Source organism: Marmota marmota, unplaced genomic scaffold, assembly GCF_001458135.2.
Source record: "Marmota marmota marmota unplaced genomic scaffold, marMar, whole genome shotgun sequence".
Classification (NCBI taxonomy): Eukaryota; Metazoa; Chordata; class Mammalia; order Rodentia; family Sciuridae; genus Marmota; species Marmota marmota.
In genome coordinates this window covers 7385450-7406209 of record NW_025999913.1, presented here as the reverse complement: position 1 = coordinate 7406209, position 20760 = coordinate 7385450, and the positions used below count along the sequence as shown (strand labels likewise).

At 38.7% G+C, this 20760-nt stretch overlaps 1 protein-coding gene across 1 annotated transcript in view; it reads right to left on the bottom strand.

The window, feature by feature from the left end:
• Positions 1 to 20760, bottom strand: part of Sycp2l (synaptonemal complex protein 2 like) — a 122042-nt gene that overhangs the window by 56450 nt on the left and 44832 nt on the right. The window contains exons 20-25 of the mRNA XM_048799790.1: positions 16155 to 16203; positions 13556 to 13703; positions 12927 to 12976; positions 10602 to 10728; positions 637 to 710; positions 395 to 464 (exon numbers count right to left, since the gene is read on the bottom strand). Coding sequence (XP_048655747.1) covers positions 395 to 464; positions 637 to 710; positions 10602 to 10728; positions 12927 to 12976; positions 13556 to 13703; positions 16155 to 16203 — 518 coding nt within the window. The remainder of the gene's footprint in view (positions 1 to 394; positions 465 to 636; positions 711 to 10601; positions 10729 to 12926; positions 12977 to 13555; positions 13704 to 16154; positions 16204 to 20760) is intronic.

Genomic DNA, 20760 nt, shown 5'->3' with positions numbered 1-20760 from the left:
GGGTAGGACCCAGGACTCAGACTCTCTCTTCACAGCCACAAGAGACTCTGGTTTTCGGATGGAGCACTATTTCTCCCCTTGACCCTCATGAATGTTTGGAGCTGGTAAGTAGCTCACACTGCTGACCCCGTGGCCTGACAGTCAATCTGTAAAGTAACTATTATCTGCTGCAATCTTAATAATCACCCAGAAAAGAAGCCCAAATAAAAAAAAAAGAAATATATTTTAAATAACCTTTGAATCAATAAAGAAATAAAAATAAAAATGGAAGATATTTAAAATTAAACAACACATATTATAGTTAAGAAGTTAAGAAACATCATGAAGAACTGCTAGGTATGTATAATGTTGTCACATTAATTTAACTTTATTCTGGAAAATTTAGTTCTCTTACCTCTGTCTTCCAAGTTCTGCAGCTTATGTTTGAAGCTAGTATTTTCCATTAACGACTCTTGGTTCACAGTCTAAAACACAAATGATAAATATGCTTGTGTGCATATATACTTACATGAGTTATAATTACATGTAAAATTGCAAAGAAATAGTGTCACACTATCCCTTAAAAAATAATAAGCCAGTATGTTATGCAGATATATTTTTTAATTCTAGAAAAGCAAATGAAAAACTGAATGGTACCTGAGATACATCTTCTTCAACTTCTGAGTGCTCCAAGGAAGAGAGATCACTCAGTGGGTGGGGATTTGGGAATTCTAAGTATCAGAAAAAAAAACAGCTTCAAGTAAATAGACAAAGATAAATAACATTTCACTATTACTCTATATTAAATCACATAATAAAAAGATGGGTACGCAGTCCTAGATAAAATAATGTCTGCATTTTTCAGGGCACATATGTTATTAGGTTTGTAGATCACTGTAGGTAAGATGAAGAGTCCATGACCCCAACTAGATCACACTTTATTAGCTGCCCATCTGGCCCCCAATATGGGCAAGGAATCTATCACCTCAACCTTGAGATTCTTCTCTTCCTTTGCTTGCCTTACTTCCTCCTTACCTCTTGGGATTTGACATCTACACTGAGCAACGACCATCATATTTAACACCTCCACCACCACCTACGCTGCACATTCCGTCTGTAGAACTTGTTCATCTCACAGCTTCAAGGTTGTATACTTAGATCAGCATCTTCCCATTTCCCCCCACCCCCGTGGCAACGACCATTTTACTCTGATTCTATGAGTTTGACTTTTGTAGATTCCACACATAAATGAGCCAGACGAATGAATGCTGTGTGATCTAATTAACTGAGCATAATGTCCTTCAAGTTCATCCATGTTGTCACAAATGGTGGGATTTCTTCCTCCTTTGTGGAATGGGATGATATTCCATGATGTATCTATACCACATTTTTTCCTTCCATTTATCCACTGACAGGTGTTTGGATGGTTTCCATATCTTGGCTATTGTGAATAATGGTGCAGCAAACATGAAAGTGCAGCTCTCTTTGGCATACCGATTTCATTTCCTTTGGATACCCACAAGTGGAATTCCTGGATCATACCACTTCACACTCCCACCAACAGTGTACTGAGGGTTTCCATTTCTACATTTGCCAACAATTGTTACCTCTCGTCTTTTTGATAGTAGCCATCCTCAAGCATGAAGTGATAGTTCATGGTGGTTTGGATTTGTGCTTCCCTGATTAGTGCCACTGAGCACCTCTCCACACATCTGTCAGTCATTTGTATGTCTTCTTTGGGAAAGTGTTTAGGCATTTTGCCTTTCTACCTTTTTCTCTATTTAGTTACTTCTGTATTTTGAAAATTATTTTCTACATTCTGTTGGTTGATTCCTTTGAAGTTTTTTGCAGTACCACTTATTTTTGCTTTTGTTGGCAATATTAAAATCACTGCCAAGACTGATGTAAAGGAGCCATTTCTCTTTAAAGTCTCCAATATTGAAGTCCATAATCCATTTTAATATTTCATATGGTATGAGGGGTTCGATTCACTCTTTTGTATATTGATGTCCAATTTTTCCAGCACGATTTATTGAAGAAACTTTCCTCATTGTGTATTCTCTGCACTGTTGTCAAAGATTCGGTGACTACGTTTCAATGGGTTTCTTATTGGACTGTTCTCTTACCATTGGTCTGCATGTCTGTCTTCACACCAGTTTTGAGTAACAGCTTTGTTAGTTTGACATCTGTGTGATTCTTCCAGGTTTATTCCTCTTTCTCGAGATTGCTTTAGCAGTTTGGAGTCTTTTGCTACTGCATACAAATTTTGAGATTTTTATTTTTTGGTTAAAAAAATGCCATTGGAGTTTTGATAAGAATTACTTGAACTCCATAGATTGTGGATGGTATAGACATTTTAGTATTAATTCTTCCAAGGGCTGGGGTTGTAGCTCAGTGGTGGAGCGCTTGCCTTGCACATGTGAGGCACTGTGTTCAATCCTCAGCACCACATACAAATAAGTTAAAAGTATTATGTCCATCTACAACTAAAAGTGTTTAAAATAATTAGTTCTTCCAATCCATGAACATGAGAGATCTTTCCATTTGTGTTGATTTATCAATGTCTTATAGACTTCTGTATACAGATCTTTCATCTACTTGCTTATATTCATTACTGTTTTATTTATTTTGATGCTACTAAAATGGGATAAGTTTCTTGATTCCTTTTCCAGATAATTTGTTACTATAACATAGAACAGACTACAGTTGATTAGCATAATTATATAATAACAGGGCTCAGTGTATTTTCATACATGGGTACAGCATGCCCTGATCAAATTGAAATATTCTTTTCCTACCTCCCCCCCACCTCCCGGACATGAACTCTTGCCAATCCCTAGTAGTCACTATTCTACTTGCAGATTGACATTTTTAACTTCCCCACATGAGAACCTATAGTACTATTGACATCTGGCTCATTTCATTGAACATAAGTTCCTCCAGTTCTATCCGTTTTGCTCCAAAGGACAGGATTTCATTTTTCTGCATGAGTAAATACCGTGGTGTATACATACCACTATTTATCTGTTGAGGAACACTTGGGCTAATTTCTTAATTACCATGAACAATGTCACAACAAACATGGGCATGCAGGTGCCTCTTTGGTAAGTTGATTTCATTTCCTTTGGATATATTCCCAGGAGTGGCATAGCTGGATCATATAGTAGATCTAATTTTTAATTTTTGGAGGAATCCTCATACTGCTTCTCCACAGCGGCTGTACCTAGTTACATTCCCATCACCACATAAGCACATACAAGTTACTTCTACACCTCCTCACTGTAATTTTGTATATAAACATTGGTGTATATACACATTTGTTATGTATGTACATATAAATACACAAGCATTCTAACTGGGGAAAGACGGTACCTCATTTTGATTTGCATTTCCTTGATGGCTAATGATGGACATTTTTCCCACATATTTGTTGTCCAATTGTATTTCTTCCTTGGATAAGTGTCTTTTCATATTCTTTGACCACTTTTAAACTATTTTTATGTTTTTGAGTTCTTTATATGTCCTGAACAAAACCCTCTGTCAAAGGAATAACTAGAAAACATTTTCTTCCACCCTGTGGGGTTGTCTCCTATGTTAACTTTTCTGTGCAGAAGCATTTTAGTTTGAAGTAATCCTATTTATCAATTTTTGCTTTGGTTTCCGGGGTCTAGCCAGAAAATTATTGCCTGTCCCTAGGTGTCCATCAACAGATGAAAAATCTAAAAAAAAAAAAAATGTGGTATATATACACAATGGAGTTTTATTCAGCCATAAAGAAAAATTAAATAATAGCATTTGCAGGAAAATGGATGGAACGGGAAAGTATCGAGTTAAGCTGAATAATACAGATTCAGAAAAAAACAAGTGTCATGATGTTTTCTCTCATTTGTGAAAGTTAGAGGGAAAAAAAGAAAAAAATGGGTCTCATGAAAGTAGAAGGGAAACCACTAGAATAGAGGTAGGGGAGCATGGGGGAAAGAGAAGGTAAGGGCAAGAGGACGTACTGGAAAGTGAAATTGATCGAACCATATTATGTGTATATATGAATAGGCCACAGTAAACTCACTATTCTGTATAAATAATATGCACCAATAAACCTTCATAAAATAATAATTATTCAGCTACATGATAGAATAGTTAAAAAAAAAAAAAGATGTAGACCCCAAGGGCACGCCCTTCCCATGACCTACTTCCTTCAACAACGCCCCGCCTGCCTCAGTTACCACCCAGAAGTCCACTCAAATTGTTACCCCCTCAAATGAAATAATCCACTTATGAGGTTTCAGCTCTCATTGCCTAAAAGCCCCGCCTCTGAACCTCACTGCACTAAAATCGGACTTTCAAAACGTGAACTTTTGGGAAGACATTCCTTCACCCAGTCCACGACAGGTACCTTTATCAAGAATCAGTTGGCTATAGATGCATAGATTTACTTCTGGGGTCTCTGTTTTCCATTGTGTCTATTTTTATGCCAATGTCATTTTTTGATTACCTTGCTCGGTACTATGTCTTGAAATGAGGTATTTGATGTCATCCGCTTGGCTCTTTTGCTCAAGATTGCTTTGGTTACATCCACTACTACCATGATGCCATCTGCCACAATGCGGCCAAGGAGTCCAAACCAGCGGAGCTGTCTGATCTCAGGCTTTCATCCTCCAAGAGAGACACTGGCAAAGGATGAACTGATGACCAGGCTTCAGAAATCGAAGAGAACAGGGAAGTTCATGGCCCAGTTTCAGAACCTTGATGCCAAAGCAGCCGCTTCTGGATCACAGCCAAAGGGGCTTCAGGAGACGGATCTCTCTCGTGTTCAGCAGACAGTTCTAACTTTAGGATCTCAATTCTCAAAATGAAGAAGATTTTTCATACCATAAAACCAAATTAATGACAAATATAGCATACAGTTTCATTCTTCACAAGAAAACGCATGGAATCTATTTTTCCTGGAAACGAAGGAGTTAACGATAAGAAAGAAGCAAATGGGGTTTGATGCACTCAAAGAAAAAGTTGTGAACCTCATTGTCTAGTGAGTGAATACCTTCTGCCTCCTAAGACTTCAGTGCTCTCCACGTGAGCATTTAAATGTTGCTCCAGTATCACACCTTCCACACAGCATTCGGCAACCCTTATTGTTATTTAAGGAACAAAACACTGAAAAGGGAAGACTGAATTCCAAACACTGCCCCTGACATCTGCATCACTTATCAACTGCTCCTGCAGCGTAGCAGGCTAGTCAACCCCATGACAGCTGCTGAAAAGATGAATGCAAATTCTACAACCGCAGAAGAGATGGATGGAATTATCCAGGCTGGTTTATGAGAACTGTTTCTGAACTAGAACCTTTAGGATTTATAAAGCCTAAACAGAAGACATGGTCATGTGACAAGGCTAACTGGGGAGACTGAAGGAGACCAGTGGTATTTATATGTCACTAGAGGAGAAATGTGTAATCCTCCCTTGTGATATTTAGCCAGAAAGTACACCGCTAATCCCAAACAGGTTCGTATCAAAACATCTTTGGAGTATTTTAGAATTCAACAAATAACATACTTACACTGTAACTCAAACCTCTCATACGTTGTCATTGTACTTTCTACAAAGTCCTTACTAAATTGAATCATTCGTGGGTATGGATATCATAAATAGAATAAGTTTCATTACCCAGGAATATATATTATTTGCTATTTTTAAAAGATTCCTTTGGTTATTTAGTGTAGTTTGTGCTTCCATATGAATGTTACTATATTTTTCTAGTTCTGTGAAGAATTTTATGGGTATTTTGGTGGAAAATGCATGGAATCTATAGATTGCACTGGACAGTCTGAACATTTAAGCTATCAATTCTTCAATCATGAACACGGAAAGTCTTTTCATCTTCTGTTCACAAATTCTCTCATCTGTCTGGTTATTCCTGTAGAGAGATGTTTCTTTGGTTAATTCCTGGGATATTTTATTTATTTGTAGCTAGTATGAATGGAATTGCCTTCATGATTTCTTTTTCAGCAAACTTTGTTATTGGTATATAGAAAACAGATATTTTATGTTGACATTGCATCCTGCTACTTTACCGAGTTTATCAATTCTAATAGTCTCTCGGTGGAATATTTGAATCTCTACATATAGAATAATACCTACAGAGATAATTTCATTTCCTCATATTGGATGCCTTTTCTTTCTAAAAGCTCTGCTATGTGAATAACAGCAATGAAAAGACATACTTGTACTATCCATGATCTTAGAGGAAATGCTTTCCACTTTCCCTCTTGGAGTATGACATTGGCGACAGTTTTGCATACATAGCTTTCAGTAGTTGAGGCAGGATCTTTCCATATCTCACTTGTTGAGAGCTTTTATTATGAAGAAATGTTGGATGACAGAACTAGTAGTTCCCTCCCCAACCTGCCAGTAATGGGCATCTGAATGCGGTATGGTGGGGGAGCGCCCGCCTGCAGTCCTGGCATTTAGCAGGAGTCCCTGTGCAGCTGACCACACCTTTAGTCTCATAGGGCAAGGGCTCCACCCTCTTGGTTCTTGAGGGCAGTGTCCTCCATTCTCCTCCTTGTCCCAACACTTTTCTCTTGCAGGGCACCCGGCGGACTTCAGTCACAGTTGTTCTGCTGTACGGTGTAGGGGTCATGAGACAGTGACCCACAAGTGAGTGTGGTGGAGTGTCTGTGGAGTCCTGGAGGCAGGAATATGCAGGGGGTCCTGACACCTAGAGCAGCCCAGACAGACAACAGATCACTGCTCAAGATGGCTCCTAGCTACAGCACTCTGGGGGTTTCACAGGGAGATATCGAGAGATCCTTTCCCAAAGCAAGGATACCGAGCAGATTTCAGATCACTTATCTAAATGAGCTGCAAGCACATGAGGATTGAAACTTTTCAGTATTTAGGATTGTCAGCATCCATACTGGTTGAGTTTTCTAGGATTTATTATTTATTTTTATTTTTTGGTGGGAGGTGGTACCGAGGATTGAACTCAGGGGCGCTCAACCACTGAGCCACATCCTCAGCCCTATTTTGTATTGTATTTAGAGACAGGGACTCACCGAGTTGTTAAGAACCTCGCTTTTTCTGAGGCTGGCTTTGAACTTGGGAGACTGACCTCCCAAGCCGCTGGGATTACTGGTGTGCGCCACTCTACCCAGTGGACTTTTTCCACTCTTACCCCATATTAGCAGGACTCCTGTCTGCAGACACACATATACCAGGGTATTTTGTTTTTCTTACTATACTGTTATTCTTAAGTCTCTAAATCTTTCAGGTTTCAGTCTTTAGCTGCTTTTCAATGTCTCTCCTCAATGCTCATCTCAAAAATGCAGCCATATATCTATTACTTTAGTTCATCTTTCTGGAAAATGTTGTGAGTGATAAGTGCCTTTTCTTCAGCCAATTTGAATCAGGAATAACCAGGGGGAAAAAAACCACAAGGGATTTTTATATATTGATCTTATTATCCCATAATTTTACTTCTAGGGGAAGTGGTTTAGCAGTTCTGAGATTTCTGGTGGAAGAAGTTTGGTGGTTCTCTCTATATAAGAGTTTTTTGGTAACAGTGACAAGTTAACTTTTTCCATTCCAGTATGGATCCTTTTTTCTGTCTTGTCCAATTTCTGTGACTAGGACTTGCAGAACTCTATTGAGTAGAAGTGGTGAGAGTAGGCATGCTTGCTTTGATCTTAAAATTTTCAGGTTTTCACCACTGAATACAATATTAACTGTGGGCTTCTCACATATTGAGTTAAAAATGTTGAGGTGATTCCTTACACATCTAATTTTTATTGTTTTTTTTCCAAATACTTTTTCTGCATCTATTGAAATGATCATAGGGTTTTATCCTTCATTCTGTTAAAGTGTTTTTTTTTCCATTTATTAGTTTCCATATGTTGAACTACCCTTACATCCCAGGGATAAATCCCACTTGATCACAGTGTTTTCAGTGTACCGTTTTAATCCATTGACTTATATATTGATAGAGATTTCTGAATAGCTGTCCATCAGGAACACTGGCCTGTAATATTTCTTCTATTGTAGTGTCCTTATATAGCTTTGGTATCAGAGTGATGCTGGTTTCATAAAGTACACTTGGTAATGTTCCCTCCTAAGTTTTTGGAACAGTTTCAGGAAGACCAGATAATTCCTTTTAAAATGCTCGGTAGAATTCAATCATATATCCATCCTGTCCTGGGCTTTGCTTTGAAGGGAAATTTCTGATTACTGATTCTGTCTCATTACTTTGAATCTATTCAAATTCTCTACTTCATGATTCAGTCTTGGTAGGTTTATGTGTCTGGAAATTTATTCATTCCTTTTAGGTGATCCAATTTGTTGGCATATAATTTTCTATAGCAGCATCTTATGATCCTTTGTATTTCTGTAGTATCAGTTGTAATGTTCTCTGACTCTATAATTTTATTTGAGCCCCCTTTTTTCTTAGATAGGATGAAGTTTGTTACTTTTATCTTTTCACAAAACTTTTTTTTTCCTTTTTGGTACCAGAGATTGAACTCGGGGGCACTTGACCACTTGACTACTGAACCACATCCCCATTTTGTATTTTCTTTAGAGACAGGGTCTCACCAAGTTGCTTAGCACCTCGCTTTTGCTGTGATTGGCTTTGAACCTGTGATCCTCCTGCCTCAGCCTCATGAGCCACTTGGATTACAGGCAAGCATCACAGAACTAATTTGTTTTGTAGCTCTTTTAAATTATCTTAGGGTCTATTTCTCTTATTTCTGCCCTCAAATATTTTCCTCCTTCTCATGACTTTGGGCTTAGTTTATTCTATTTTTAGTGCCTTGCAGTGTAGAGTTAGTTGGTTCATTTGACATCTTTTTTCCTAATGTAGACTTTTTAAAAAATATATATTTTTTTAGTTGTAGATGGACACAATGCCTTCATTTGTTTATATGTGGTGCTGAGGATTGAACCCAGGACCTCACACGTGCTAGGTGAGCGCTCTACCCCTGAGCCATAACCCCAGTCCTTAATGTAGGCTTTTATCATTACGAACTTCCCTCTAAATGCTGCTTTTGCTGCATCCCATAGGGTCTGGTGTAGTCTGTTTCCATTTCCTTTTGTCTCAAGAGACTCTCGATTTTCTCTGACCCACTGATCATTCAGAAGTATGCTGTTACTGTCCACACACTTGTAAATTTTCCAAAAATTTCCCTGTTAATGCTTCAATTTTGTGCTACTGTAGTCAGAACAGATACTGGACATGATTTCAATCCTCTTAAACTTGTTAAGACTTGTTTTGTGGCCATACATTACATATATCCAGGACAATGTCCAGTGTACACTGTTGAGAATGTATACTCTGTTGTATGGAACGTTTGTATGTCTGTTGGGTCCCTTGTTCCACAGTATCATCCAAGTCCACCATTTCCATATTGATTTTCTTTCTGGATGATTTGCCCATTGTTGAAAATGGGTTTCTGAAGTCCCCTACTACTATGGTATTGCTGTTGGTTTTTCCTTCCATTTTGTTAATATTTGCTCTACATACTTAGGTGCTCCAATGCTGGGTGCCTATATATTTACAATAATTATATCCTCTTCTTGAATTGACCCCTATAACATAATACATTAATCTTTCTGATCGATGACAGATTTTTGACAGAAAGTATATATTAAGTATAGCCACCTCTGCTCTCTTTTGGTTACCATTTACATGGAGTGTATCTCTGTTCATCTCTTCATTTTAAGTCTTTTTCCTTAAGACTAATGTAAGTTTCTTGCATGTCATTGGATCTTGTTTCTTTAAGCTAACAGCCACTCTTTCTTTTGATTGGAGGATTTATTCCATTTACAATAAAGTAATTGTTAATAGGTAAGGACTTACTGTGGCCTTTTGTTAATTGTTTTCTGTTTTGTAGTTTGTTCCTTTTCCCCAAACTTTCTGCCTCACAGCCTCTCTCTCTTTATGCTGCATCTTCATCTCTCCCCTTTCCATTTCCTTACACTTCTATGAGTGGCAGCCAGGCTAAGAGGCCCAGTGTTTCCTAGGTGCCAGTGTGTGCCTGGCAGCAGCTAAACTGTAGAATGATAAAGGTGAACAAAAGAAAAATCCCTAAGCTTATGAACTTAAAAAGATGCAAACAATTCCAATAAGATATAGGGAGGGTTAAGGTAATGCTTAAAAAACAAAGCTTGGCAAAACCGGACCCCCAGGCCAAATCCAATTTGCATCCGATTTTGTAAATAACATTTGGTAGAAGCCTGCTTACTGGTTTAAATCTTGTCTGCACCTGATTTTGTGCTACAACTGTGGAGTTAAATAGCTGCAACAGAAACCATATGCATTCAAGAAGCAAAAATATTTGCTATCAGTGTACTTTATGGGAAAAGTTTATCAATTCCTGCTCTAGGTCATCACTTGAGTTTTCCTGCATGTTTAAAGGGAGACCTGGCAATTCTTATGAGTAATCTGATTTCAAATGTCAAAGCAAAATATAAACAAAATATCTCCCATCCTTTGCCAATGGAGACATTAAAGGGAAAGGCCATCACAAACTAACACTTTCCTTCATGGCTTTTTAAAAAATGGTTTGCTTCAAACCACCAGTCTCCAAATACAACTTTTTATCTATACAAACCAACAACAAAAAATCACTTACCTATTTTCTGTGTAGAATCTTCAGGAGTTAAAAAGGAAGGACTACGCTGGGGTTCAGTTTCAGAAATTTTTGGAAGTGTGGCATTTTGCCTATCAATGTCTTCCCGTACTGGTGACAGAAGTTTAGCCTAACATAATGACACCTTTGTTAAGTATGAGCATTCATAACCACTGAAAACTTTATCCAAAAAAAATCCCAAGACATTTTCAATATCCTTTTAAGAAGTTAGGTATTGGATTTACTGCATTCAAAAGTAAACACAAAGACCAGGAAATTTCAGAATTATAAGAACAGTTAGGTCATACTTCAACTGATAAACTCTAAATCGATGCTTTTCAGAGTGTGGTCCAGATCAAGAGCATCATCAACACACAGGAACTTGAAAGAAATGCAAATACTCAAATGCCACCTATGACTTACTCAATAAGAAATGCTGGGGATAGGACTGAGAAATCTGTCTTAACAAGTCATCCTAGTTTTTCTGATAGCCACTCAAATTTGAGAACCACTGTTCTAAATCAGGGTTTGGCAAAGTACAACCCACGGTCTATTCTTCTAAATAAAGTTTTATTAGAACACACTATGCTGTTAATTTCCCTATCATCTATGGAACCGTTCTGGCTACAAAGACAGAGTTGGGTTATTGCTAGAGACTGTATGACTCACAAATGTCCAAATATTTACTATCTGGCCCTTTACAGAAAAGTTTGACAACTATGCAGTCTATACATACCTCATATGACAGACAAAAACCAACCACTAAGATAATTATTCTTATACTGCAGCACAGGAAAATATATTTTAAGTGGAAAGTCCACAAGACCCTCACTGAACATCAGCCTAGACTTTACCAGTTGCATAGCTTGGATTTAAGAATTCTTAAATCTGTGATGTTTCTTTGGTGCTTATTTAAAACCAAAGCCATATTTACTAGATAATCTATTCTTTTGGGCCATTTCATTATTTTGGGTTGAATGAGTCAACAAATAACCAACTACAATCAGCCCTGCATATCTATGGGTCCCACATCCACAAATTCAACCAATGGCCCATCAAAAATACTGAAGAAAACACTGCATTTACTCAATCTATACATCAACTTTCCCCCTAGTCACCATTCTCTGAACTAGATAGTATAGTGACTATTTGCATAGCATTTACAATGCATTAGGTACTATGAGGAACCTAAATATGATTTAGAGTATATAGAAGGATATGCCTAGATAAGTAAATACTATGCCATTTTATGAGGAATTGAGCATCCATAGATTTTGGTCACCAAAGAGTTCTGGAACCCATCCCTCATGGATCCCAAGGGAAAACTGTACCTACTCTGGCTCAAAAGTTTACTCTATCCTGAATGACTTGAGAATCAACATGTACTTAATGCAGCACGCAGCTGGAGCTGCGACCAGAGCACTTGCAGTTTATTGAGTTTCTGCACCAGCAGGCAGGGTGCCACGGAGGCCTCAATCACAGCAGTGGCTCCTCATAAAACCCTATGTCCGTGGTCATGGACTCTGTAGTCTATACACCCCTCACACGACAGACAAAAACCAACCACTAAGCAAAGAATAACTCGGCTGACAAGAGGCAAAATGTGGCTTTGAATTGGTCCAGAGGACACTGGCATCCATACTTTTAACTCCTTGGTATAAAACAAGGTTAAGTGAAATTTTAAAACCCCAAGCGTTTGTTCAATATTTACATAAGCCTGAAGGCACGTGAACCACTTGCAAAATGAAGATTTATATGCTTTATAAAGCTTTAGAAGCAATATAAGCAATATAAGAAACTGAAAACTATAGGAGGAATTAAACCAATTTACTTCAAAACAAATTCAAAAGAGCAAATATCTAGGGGAATTCAGAATAGCCAAGGTTTTGGGTATCCTATATAATATTTAACAATATTTGTAAATAATGGGAAAAAAAGATCCTAAACTTTACCTATGATTCATACTAAATGTTTGGAAGCCCTTACAGGTTTTCAGGGTTTTTTTTTTTGGTTTTTTTTTTTTGCAGTACTCAGTACTGAACCCAGATGCACTCCACCACTAAGTGACATGCCCAGCCCTTCTTTTTATTGAGGGTCTTGCTAAGTTGGCCCAACTGGCCTCAACTTTGCAATCCTCCCGTCTCAGCCTTCTCAGTAGCTGGGATTACAGGTGTGCACCACCACGATTCTTGCAGTTTCTATTGGCAGAAGTGGATATAACAGCAAACTTCTGGTTCATTATTCTCATATTGCTGAAGTATTTTGAGAAAAAAAAAAAATGTCGTGTAACCCATTAGGGCCCAGGGCAATCCAACACAATTTACTTACTTGATCTTTCTCATGGTCACTGCCACTACTGAAAAGGAAATGTGGCAAGACTAAAGAACAAAAGAAAATAAGCATACAGTGGGTACATTCAGTTATGAGACACACACAGGTCCATTTCTCCCTCTGATGACACAGGCCACTGCTAGAGCTATTCCCACTCTGAGCACCTGCTCGCGTGTCTGCTCTTAAATACTTCTGCAATGATTCCACCTTGTTCCTCACCACCTCGTGTGAACTCCTGCTCAAAACACTGTTCCTGAACACCACCCTCACTTCCTGGGTGCATTTTGGTGGGTTTTTTTTTTTTTTACCTAAAAAAGCTTCCCCTTCTCAGCCCTTCACACCCCACTCCTTTCCCAAGGCTTAGCTCAAGTCCTTCCCACCTCGTACTTAAAAGTGGCTCTAGCTCTTATGAGGCCCCCCTAGCTCAACTCCTGACTTTTAATAACTTCTAGTTAACTCCATATTCTTTGTTTCATGTACATATATTTTTCCTTTCTGGTGTGATTGTAAAATGGGAAAGAGGGGCCCGTAATCATATTTCTTTGTTACCATCCCCCATACTGAAAAAAAAATAATATCTGCCGATTGATCTGAGAAGTGACCCAAAAGATGACAAGCAAAGGTACCTCTTAAACTGCTTCTGACTCTAGTCTTACTCCTACTGGAATATGGCTTTAGGGATTTCCTTTTGTGGTTACTGCTCCAAGACTGTTCACTGGTAGAAGAACTTGAATCTTGATTACTCTCAGAGAAAAGATGTTTCCTGTAATTAAACTTTTACAAACACAGAGGCTAAATAACCGGCCAAGGGGGGCCAGTGCCCTTGACGTACAGTTAATCCTGTTACTACACGCATATTAAACATTGTGATTAGGTGTCAGAGAAGGAAGTCCTTCTGGAAGACGTGGCTCCCTCCCATCATAAAAATGTGCAGAAGGGAGAGAAAAAGGATTTATTCCATTAGTGAGTTCCAACCCTGCTGCTGCTGTAAAGGATGGCACATAATTTTTAATCAAGTATCTGCGCTTGAAGAGATGTTAGCTGTTCAAAAGCAAATGCACCGAATATTGGCCAGCTTCAAAGCATAAACTCAAAGGACAAAACAAAGTACACAGATGTGTAAACACAAGCTCACACACACATGCGCACACACGCACACACACACACACCCCTTTTTATTTTGCAAAGACCTGGTTCTCTATGCCTTAGAAGAACTGAAACCAACCAGGAGGATCATTTTGAAACTAAGACTAGACAAATAGGTTAGTGATTTAGAATAAATTTAATCTTTTCTGGTGAGTAATTCAACTGTACTTTGATATTTATCTTTAAAAGCTTTTATAGTTTTTGAGCTTCTAAAATAAATGCTATGATGAAAATATGTTTATGCTCCATTTTAAAAATTGGTTTTGATTTTAACAGAAAAAAATCCCACCCTATATGAGATTCGTGTTGGGTACCTCCAGGGGCTCTGTCCCCAAACCACTCTGCTTTTCCGGGGACCCACCACTCAGCTGCAACAACCATTCCCATCTGCGGTAAGGGGGGATTCTGAAGGATCCCAACATAGTAACTGGTAAAAAACATCTCAGTCTTCTCAAACAGGAAGCATCATCCACTGGAAGATATACCCACTATCTCAAATGACAAAGCGCAGAATCATCTCCCGAGGCCACAACCGGGTTAGAATTGAACCAATGTCAGTTTTTGTGATATCACCACCACGGCCCAGGGGTGAGGGTGGTTAGTTGTCCAGTTATTACCAAATAAATTCATTTGTGAGACCCAATTACTCCTCTCTTAAAATGTTTCGTAGTTCAGCATTTTGTAGGGGTCATTTTTTAACTGACAAAATTCGTGAATATGGCTGGTGCACCCCATGATGTTCTGATATATGTATCCATGGTGTAAGAGTTAAAAATCTAATTAGCACATGCATGACCTCACATACTTTTTAAAAATGAGCATACCTAAAACCTATTCTCATAACAATACATAGTATACTTAAATTGCTATTAACTGTAGTCATTTTGAGATAAGACAGGCCTACTTTTTGTCTAATTGAAATTTTGTATCCTTTGATCTGTATTCTCCCCAACACCTCTGGCCCCTGATATTTATCATTTCCCTCCCTATTTCCATGAGTTTGACTTTTTAAAAATTCCACACAAGTGAGGCCACCCAGGATGTGCCTTTCTGTGCCTGGCTTATTTCACTCAACCTGATGTTCCTCATGCTCACCCACGCTGCCAGGAGTGACAGGATTTCCCTCCGTGAGGCTGAACAGTATTTTGTTGAGAACATACTCTACATGTTGGCCATGAATCCATGGACGGGCACCCACACTGGTTACAGAAGGTGATTTCCAACAGGAACTTTCATGAGCCAGGCTTTTCTGCATCTTGCTCTTTATTTTTTAAAGGAGAACATGGACCACACTCAGTACTGTGCTTCCCAAAGCAAACGGCCAGTAATGGTGGCACTTGGATAGATGCCATTGGCACAGACATAAGGCATGCCATTCAGCAATGCTGACTCAGTGAGACATTTTGATTCTTTAACAGGTCTGATCTACTCAGGATAAGATTTGAGTGCTTAAGACTTTTAAAAGTATATAGCAAAGCAAGAAGGGGCCTAATGTAATTTAGGAAAAAAAATGGGGGACAAAGGTTTTAAGAGGGGAAGCCCCAAGGTGCATTTTTGGGAGAGCTCTCTGGCTGTGCATTTAAGTGCTGGCGGTCATTTAGATGCCACTCTCACCCGATTCTGTTGCTATGGAGCAAAGAGGGTCCACCGTGTCCCAGCTAACATGAGCGGGCTCTTTTCTGTTAAATAAGCACTTATTACAGTGGCAAAGGACTGACTGACTACCTTCAAATTGTCCACTATCTATTTGCAAACAACTAGGATTTAACGTGACAATGTTACCTTCTGCTGAGTTTTTTGACTGGGCTCACTTAATCTGTCCAAACTGATGATCCTAGATATGGCCGATGGGCCTTTTCAGAGCTCACAGGGTAACCTGGCGATTTTCAAGCGCTATTCGCTACTTGCTAGAACACTGCTTTTCCATTTAAAATTGAAATAATTTCTTTTAAAATAAATTTAAGATAGTTTAGAAAAACTGGTAACCAGGAATCATGCTATGGCACATTTTATAGGTGGCATGCAAGTAACTGAAATCTGGGGAGTACTACTTTAAAATAATCAAAGTTATTACATTACCGACATCCTTCTCCTTTGCTTTCTGCCACTCTTGAAAGCAGGATCTTCCCTAAAATAAAATGTATCCAATGAATGGAACCGGTACGACCATCACCCTCTTCCTTCCCTTACTCCACCGCCCTTTGCCCGATTATGAACCCTGTGCATGGGGAGCATCCGTGCTGCAGACTGGCTTCTATTTTGCAGTCTATTCACAGATTCTCTGGAAGACAATGACTATTTACAAGAAAATAAACTTTGCTGAGTTCCTTGTCCGAGGCACACAGAGAAGAGGAAGGCCAAGCAGGATTGGCAAGGGGCCAGCCAGTAGCAAGGCTGCAGAGTGTTCCTCCAGCCTGGCCTCCCCCGAGAGCCACCAGGCTGCTTTAAACAGATGCTGCACATTGAGCATCTCTCCAAAGCCGATTGTCCATTTGTAGGTCTTCCTTGGAGAATGTCTACTTAAGCCTTTTCCCTACTTTTTTACTTGGGTTATTATTATTATTAGCAGCTGTTGAGTTGTAGGAGTTCCTTCTATATTTTGACTATTCATTTATCAGCCATGTGGTCTATTTTTTTTTTTTTTAAACGGATGAGTGTTAGGATGTAAGGTTACTGTAAAATAACAATGGGAATAAAGAAGGATGCTGCCATGGAAAACAGTATGGAGGTACTCCCCCCAAATAAAAATAGAACTACCATGTAATTCAGCAGTCCTACAAAGTGTACGTCCAAAAGGTACCGAGATCAGAAAGTGCCTGCACTTCAACGTTCGTTGCAGTATTATCCACAATAGCCAGAAGATATGCTATGATTTGGGTAAGTGCTCCCCAAAGGCCTGCAAGTTAAAGGCTTGTTCAACATCCTGTGGTGCTAGGGATATGATAGAGGTGAGACCTCCTGGGAGTAAGCTAGGTCACTGGATGCATGCCCTAGAAAGCGATTTGGGGATCCCAGTCCTTTCCCCTCTCTCGTTCTCCAGCCACCATGAAATGAGCAGTTGTCACTGCTGCATGCTCCTGCCATGATGTCCTTTGCCACAGGCCCCAAAGCAACAGAGTCAACCAACCATGGGCTGTAATTTCCAAAACTGTGAGCCAAAATAAAACCTTTCTTCTCTTTAAGTTGAAAAATCTCAGGCATTTATTTATTACAGTACCCTAAAGCTGACTAACACAATTTGTGAACAACCCAACTATCCCATGAGGAAAGCATGGATAAAGAAACCATAGCATACGCATGCACACACACGTGGGCACACATGAATACTACTCAGTCTTAAAAAAGGAAATCCTGCCACAGGTAATGGCATGGATGAACATGAAGAATTACACTAAGGCAAGCAAATCCCAAAAGCACAAGTACTACACACAATTCCAAACATACAAAGTATCCAAAATACTCATGCTTATAGAAACAGCAGGATGGCAGTTGCCAGGGATTGGGGGAGAAGGTAAATGCAAAGTTCCTATTAAATAGATGTTGTTTCAGTTGTTCAAAATGAGTACCTTCTAGAGATCTGCTGTACAACACTGCAATTTTGCACCATCATTGTCCAGCCAACCACTCATCTACTGCGCTTACTGTGCACATTCTAGAATTTCATGTAAATTCAAGTATACAATATGCACATTTTCTCATTTCTTCCATTGGGCATAATTTTTTGAGATTCATTCAGGTCACATTCATGTCAATAGTTCATTCCTTTATTTCTGCATAGTATTTCATTGTGTGGATATACAGGTGCAGATTCCTAACCTGGAAACCCCAAGATGCTCCAAAATCCAAAACTTCCTGAGAGTCAATATGATGCTACACATGGAAAATTCCACACTGGACCTCAAGTGACAGGTCATAGTCAAACCACTGGTGACTGGTGTGCTAAGAATATTGAATAAGATTACCTTCAGGACATATGTATAAGTTATATATAAAAAATAAATTTGTGTTTAGACTTTGGATCCCATCCCCAGGATCTTTTGTAATGTTCAAATATTCCAAAATCCAGAGAACTCTGAAATATGAAACACTTTTAGTTCCAGACATTTTGGATAAAAGATAAAATGAATAAACACATGTTGGTACAGATTGTCTATTGAAGACATCCGAGTTTCTAATTTGGAGCTATTACAAAGAAAGCTGTCAAACACTCATGTCCGGGAAATTGCATGGAAATGGAAGGAGACCCTCATTGTTACACAAAAGTACATATAAGAGGTTGTGAGGGGAAAGGGGAAAAAAAGGGAGAGAATTGAATTACAGCAGATGGGGTAGAGAGAGAAGATAAGATGGGAGGGAGCCACGTCTTCCAGAAGGACTTCCTTCTCTGACACCTAATCACAATGTTTAATATGCGTGTAGTAACAGGATTAACTGTACGTCAAGGGCACTGGCCCCCCTTGGCCGGTTATTTAGCCTCTGTGTTTGTNGGGGGGGGGGGGGGGGGGGGGGGGGGGGGGGGGGGGGGGGGGGGAGGGGGGATAGTAGGGGATAGGAAAGGTAGCAGAATACAACAGTCACTAATATGGCATTATGTAAAAACGTGGATGTGTAACCGATGTGATTCTGCAATTTGTATTTGGAGTAAAAATGGGAGTTCATAACCCACTTGAATCAAATGTATGAAAGATGATATATCATGAGCTTTGTAATGTTTTGAACAACCAATAAAAAAAAAACACTCATGTCCATTCCTTTGCATGGAGATATACTGACATATCTCTTGGGAAAACACCTAGGATTGGAATACCAGGGCCACAGGGTAGGCCTATAACATTTTAGGAAAATACCAGAATACAAAAGTTCCAGGAGCCTACATAGTCACAAACTCATGGTGCAGACAGCCATTCTAATAGTGCAGTGCATCTTGCAGCTTTAATTAACATTTCCCTAATAATTAATAACACTGAACAACTTCTCATGTGTTTCTCTGCTGTGTATTTTCCTTGGTAAAATAGCTGTTTAAATCTTTTGCCTCTCTTTTTACTGAGTTGTATTTTTACTATTGAAGTTTGATAATCAGTAATATTTCAGATACAAGTCTTTTACGAATATCTTCTCCAAGTGTGTGGCTTGTTTCTTGCTTCTTGCAAGAGTGGTTGATGAAGAGCCTACTTCATTATATAATTATAGAATATAATTATACTTCACATTGATGAAGTATAATTCACCAACGTGTTCTTGTATGGGCTGCACGTTTGGTGTCATATCTAAGAAATCTTTGAAGTTTTAAAAAAAATATTTCATATTCATATAGGTCTCTAATCTATTGACAGTAATAAAGAAAGGTCATTTATTTTCTTACACATAGTATTCAACTGTTGAAACACCTATCCTTTCCCTGCTGCATTATCTATGACAGACAGAAATGCAAAGACAAACTGTCCACATATATTCGGACCTATTTCTGGACTTCCTGGTCTGTTTTGTTTATTAATCTTTATTTCAATACCACACACTCTTGATTTTTTGGTAAATCTTGAAACCAGGTAGTGTGCGAACTCTCCCACTTACTTTCTTTTTGAAATTTGTTTTGGCTCTTCCATGTCCTTTAAAGTTCACATGAAATTCAGAAATAGTTTGCTAATTTTTTTAAAAAAAGGCTGCTGGGATTTTCACTGGGGATTATATTGAATCCCTAGGTCAATGTGGGAAGAACTTGCATCTTAAGATTGAGCTTTTCATCTCATAAACAGTGAAATATGCCAATAGTGTATCTATCTCTCTACCTACCTAAACTTCTCTCAACATTCTGTAGTTTTCTACTTGGGTGGCACCAAATGAATCTTACAAATCTTTTGTTGCTAGGAACGATGGCATGCCCCTGTGATCCCAGTGGCTTGGGGGGCTGAGGCAGGAGGATCACAACTTTGAGGCCAGCCTCAGCAACTGGGCGAGGCCCTAAGCAACTTAGTGAGATCCTGTCTTAAAAAATAAAAATTTTTACCACATGGCTCAGTGGTAAAAAAAACTCCCTTGGGTTAAATCCCCTAATATAAAAGTAAATAAGGCTAAGGTAAATCTTTTGTTAAGTTAATCCCCAAGTATGTCATATGTTTAATATTATTGTAAATTATATTGCCTTTTTATTTCAATTTTTGGTTAATAGTGAAAATGATTTTTGTATATTGAATATTTTTTCAATCTCAGATTCAATGTTTTGCAGCAGAAAAATACATCAAAGATACCCTAGAGATAATAGCAGAGGTCTACAGGTCCAGGAGAATCTGCCAACTCAAACAGAGAACTTCCCAAAATGCTTTCTCCTTGGAATGAGGTGGCCAGAGGCAGGAAAGAGAGCAAAACCTAGACTGTTAACTTGTAGTATTGACATACAATAATTAGCACAGTTTTTAGTTTCACAATTGCCAGGATGTGGAATCAACCTGTGTCCATCCAGAGAAAAACAGATGAAGAAAATATGGTGAGATACACAATGGAATAGTAGTCAGTCATAAAAGAAGATGGAATTCTATCATTTTCAAAACATGGAGGACATTCTGTTATGTGAAATAAACCTAGCAGAGAAAGATAAACACTGCTGATCTCACTTATGTGTGGACCCTAAAACCACCATGGAAATAGAGGTAGTATAATAGTTATCAGAGGTGGTGGAGGTGGTGGGGGT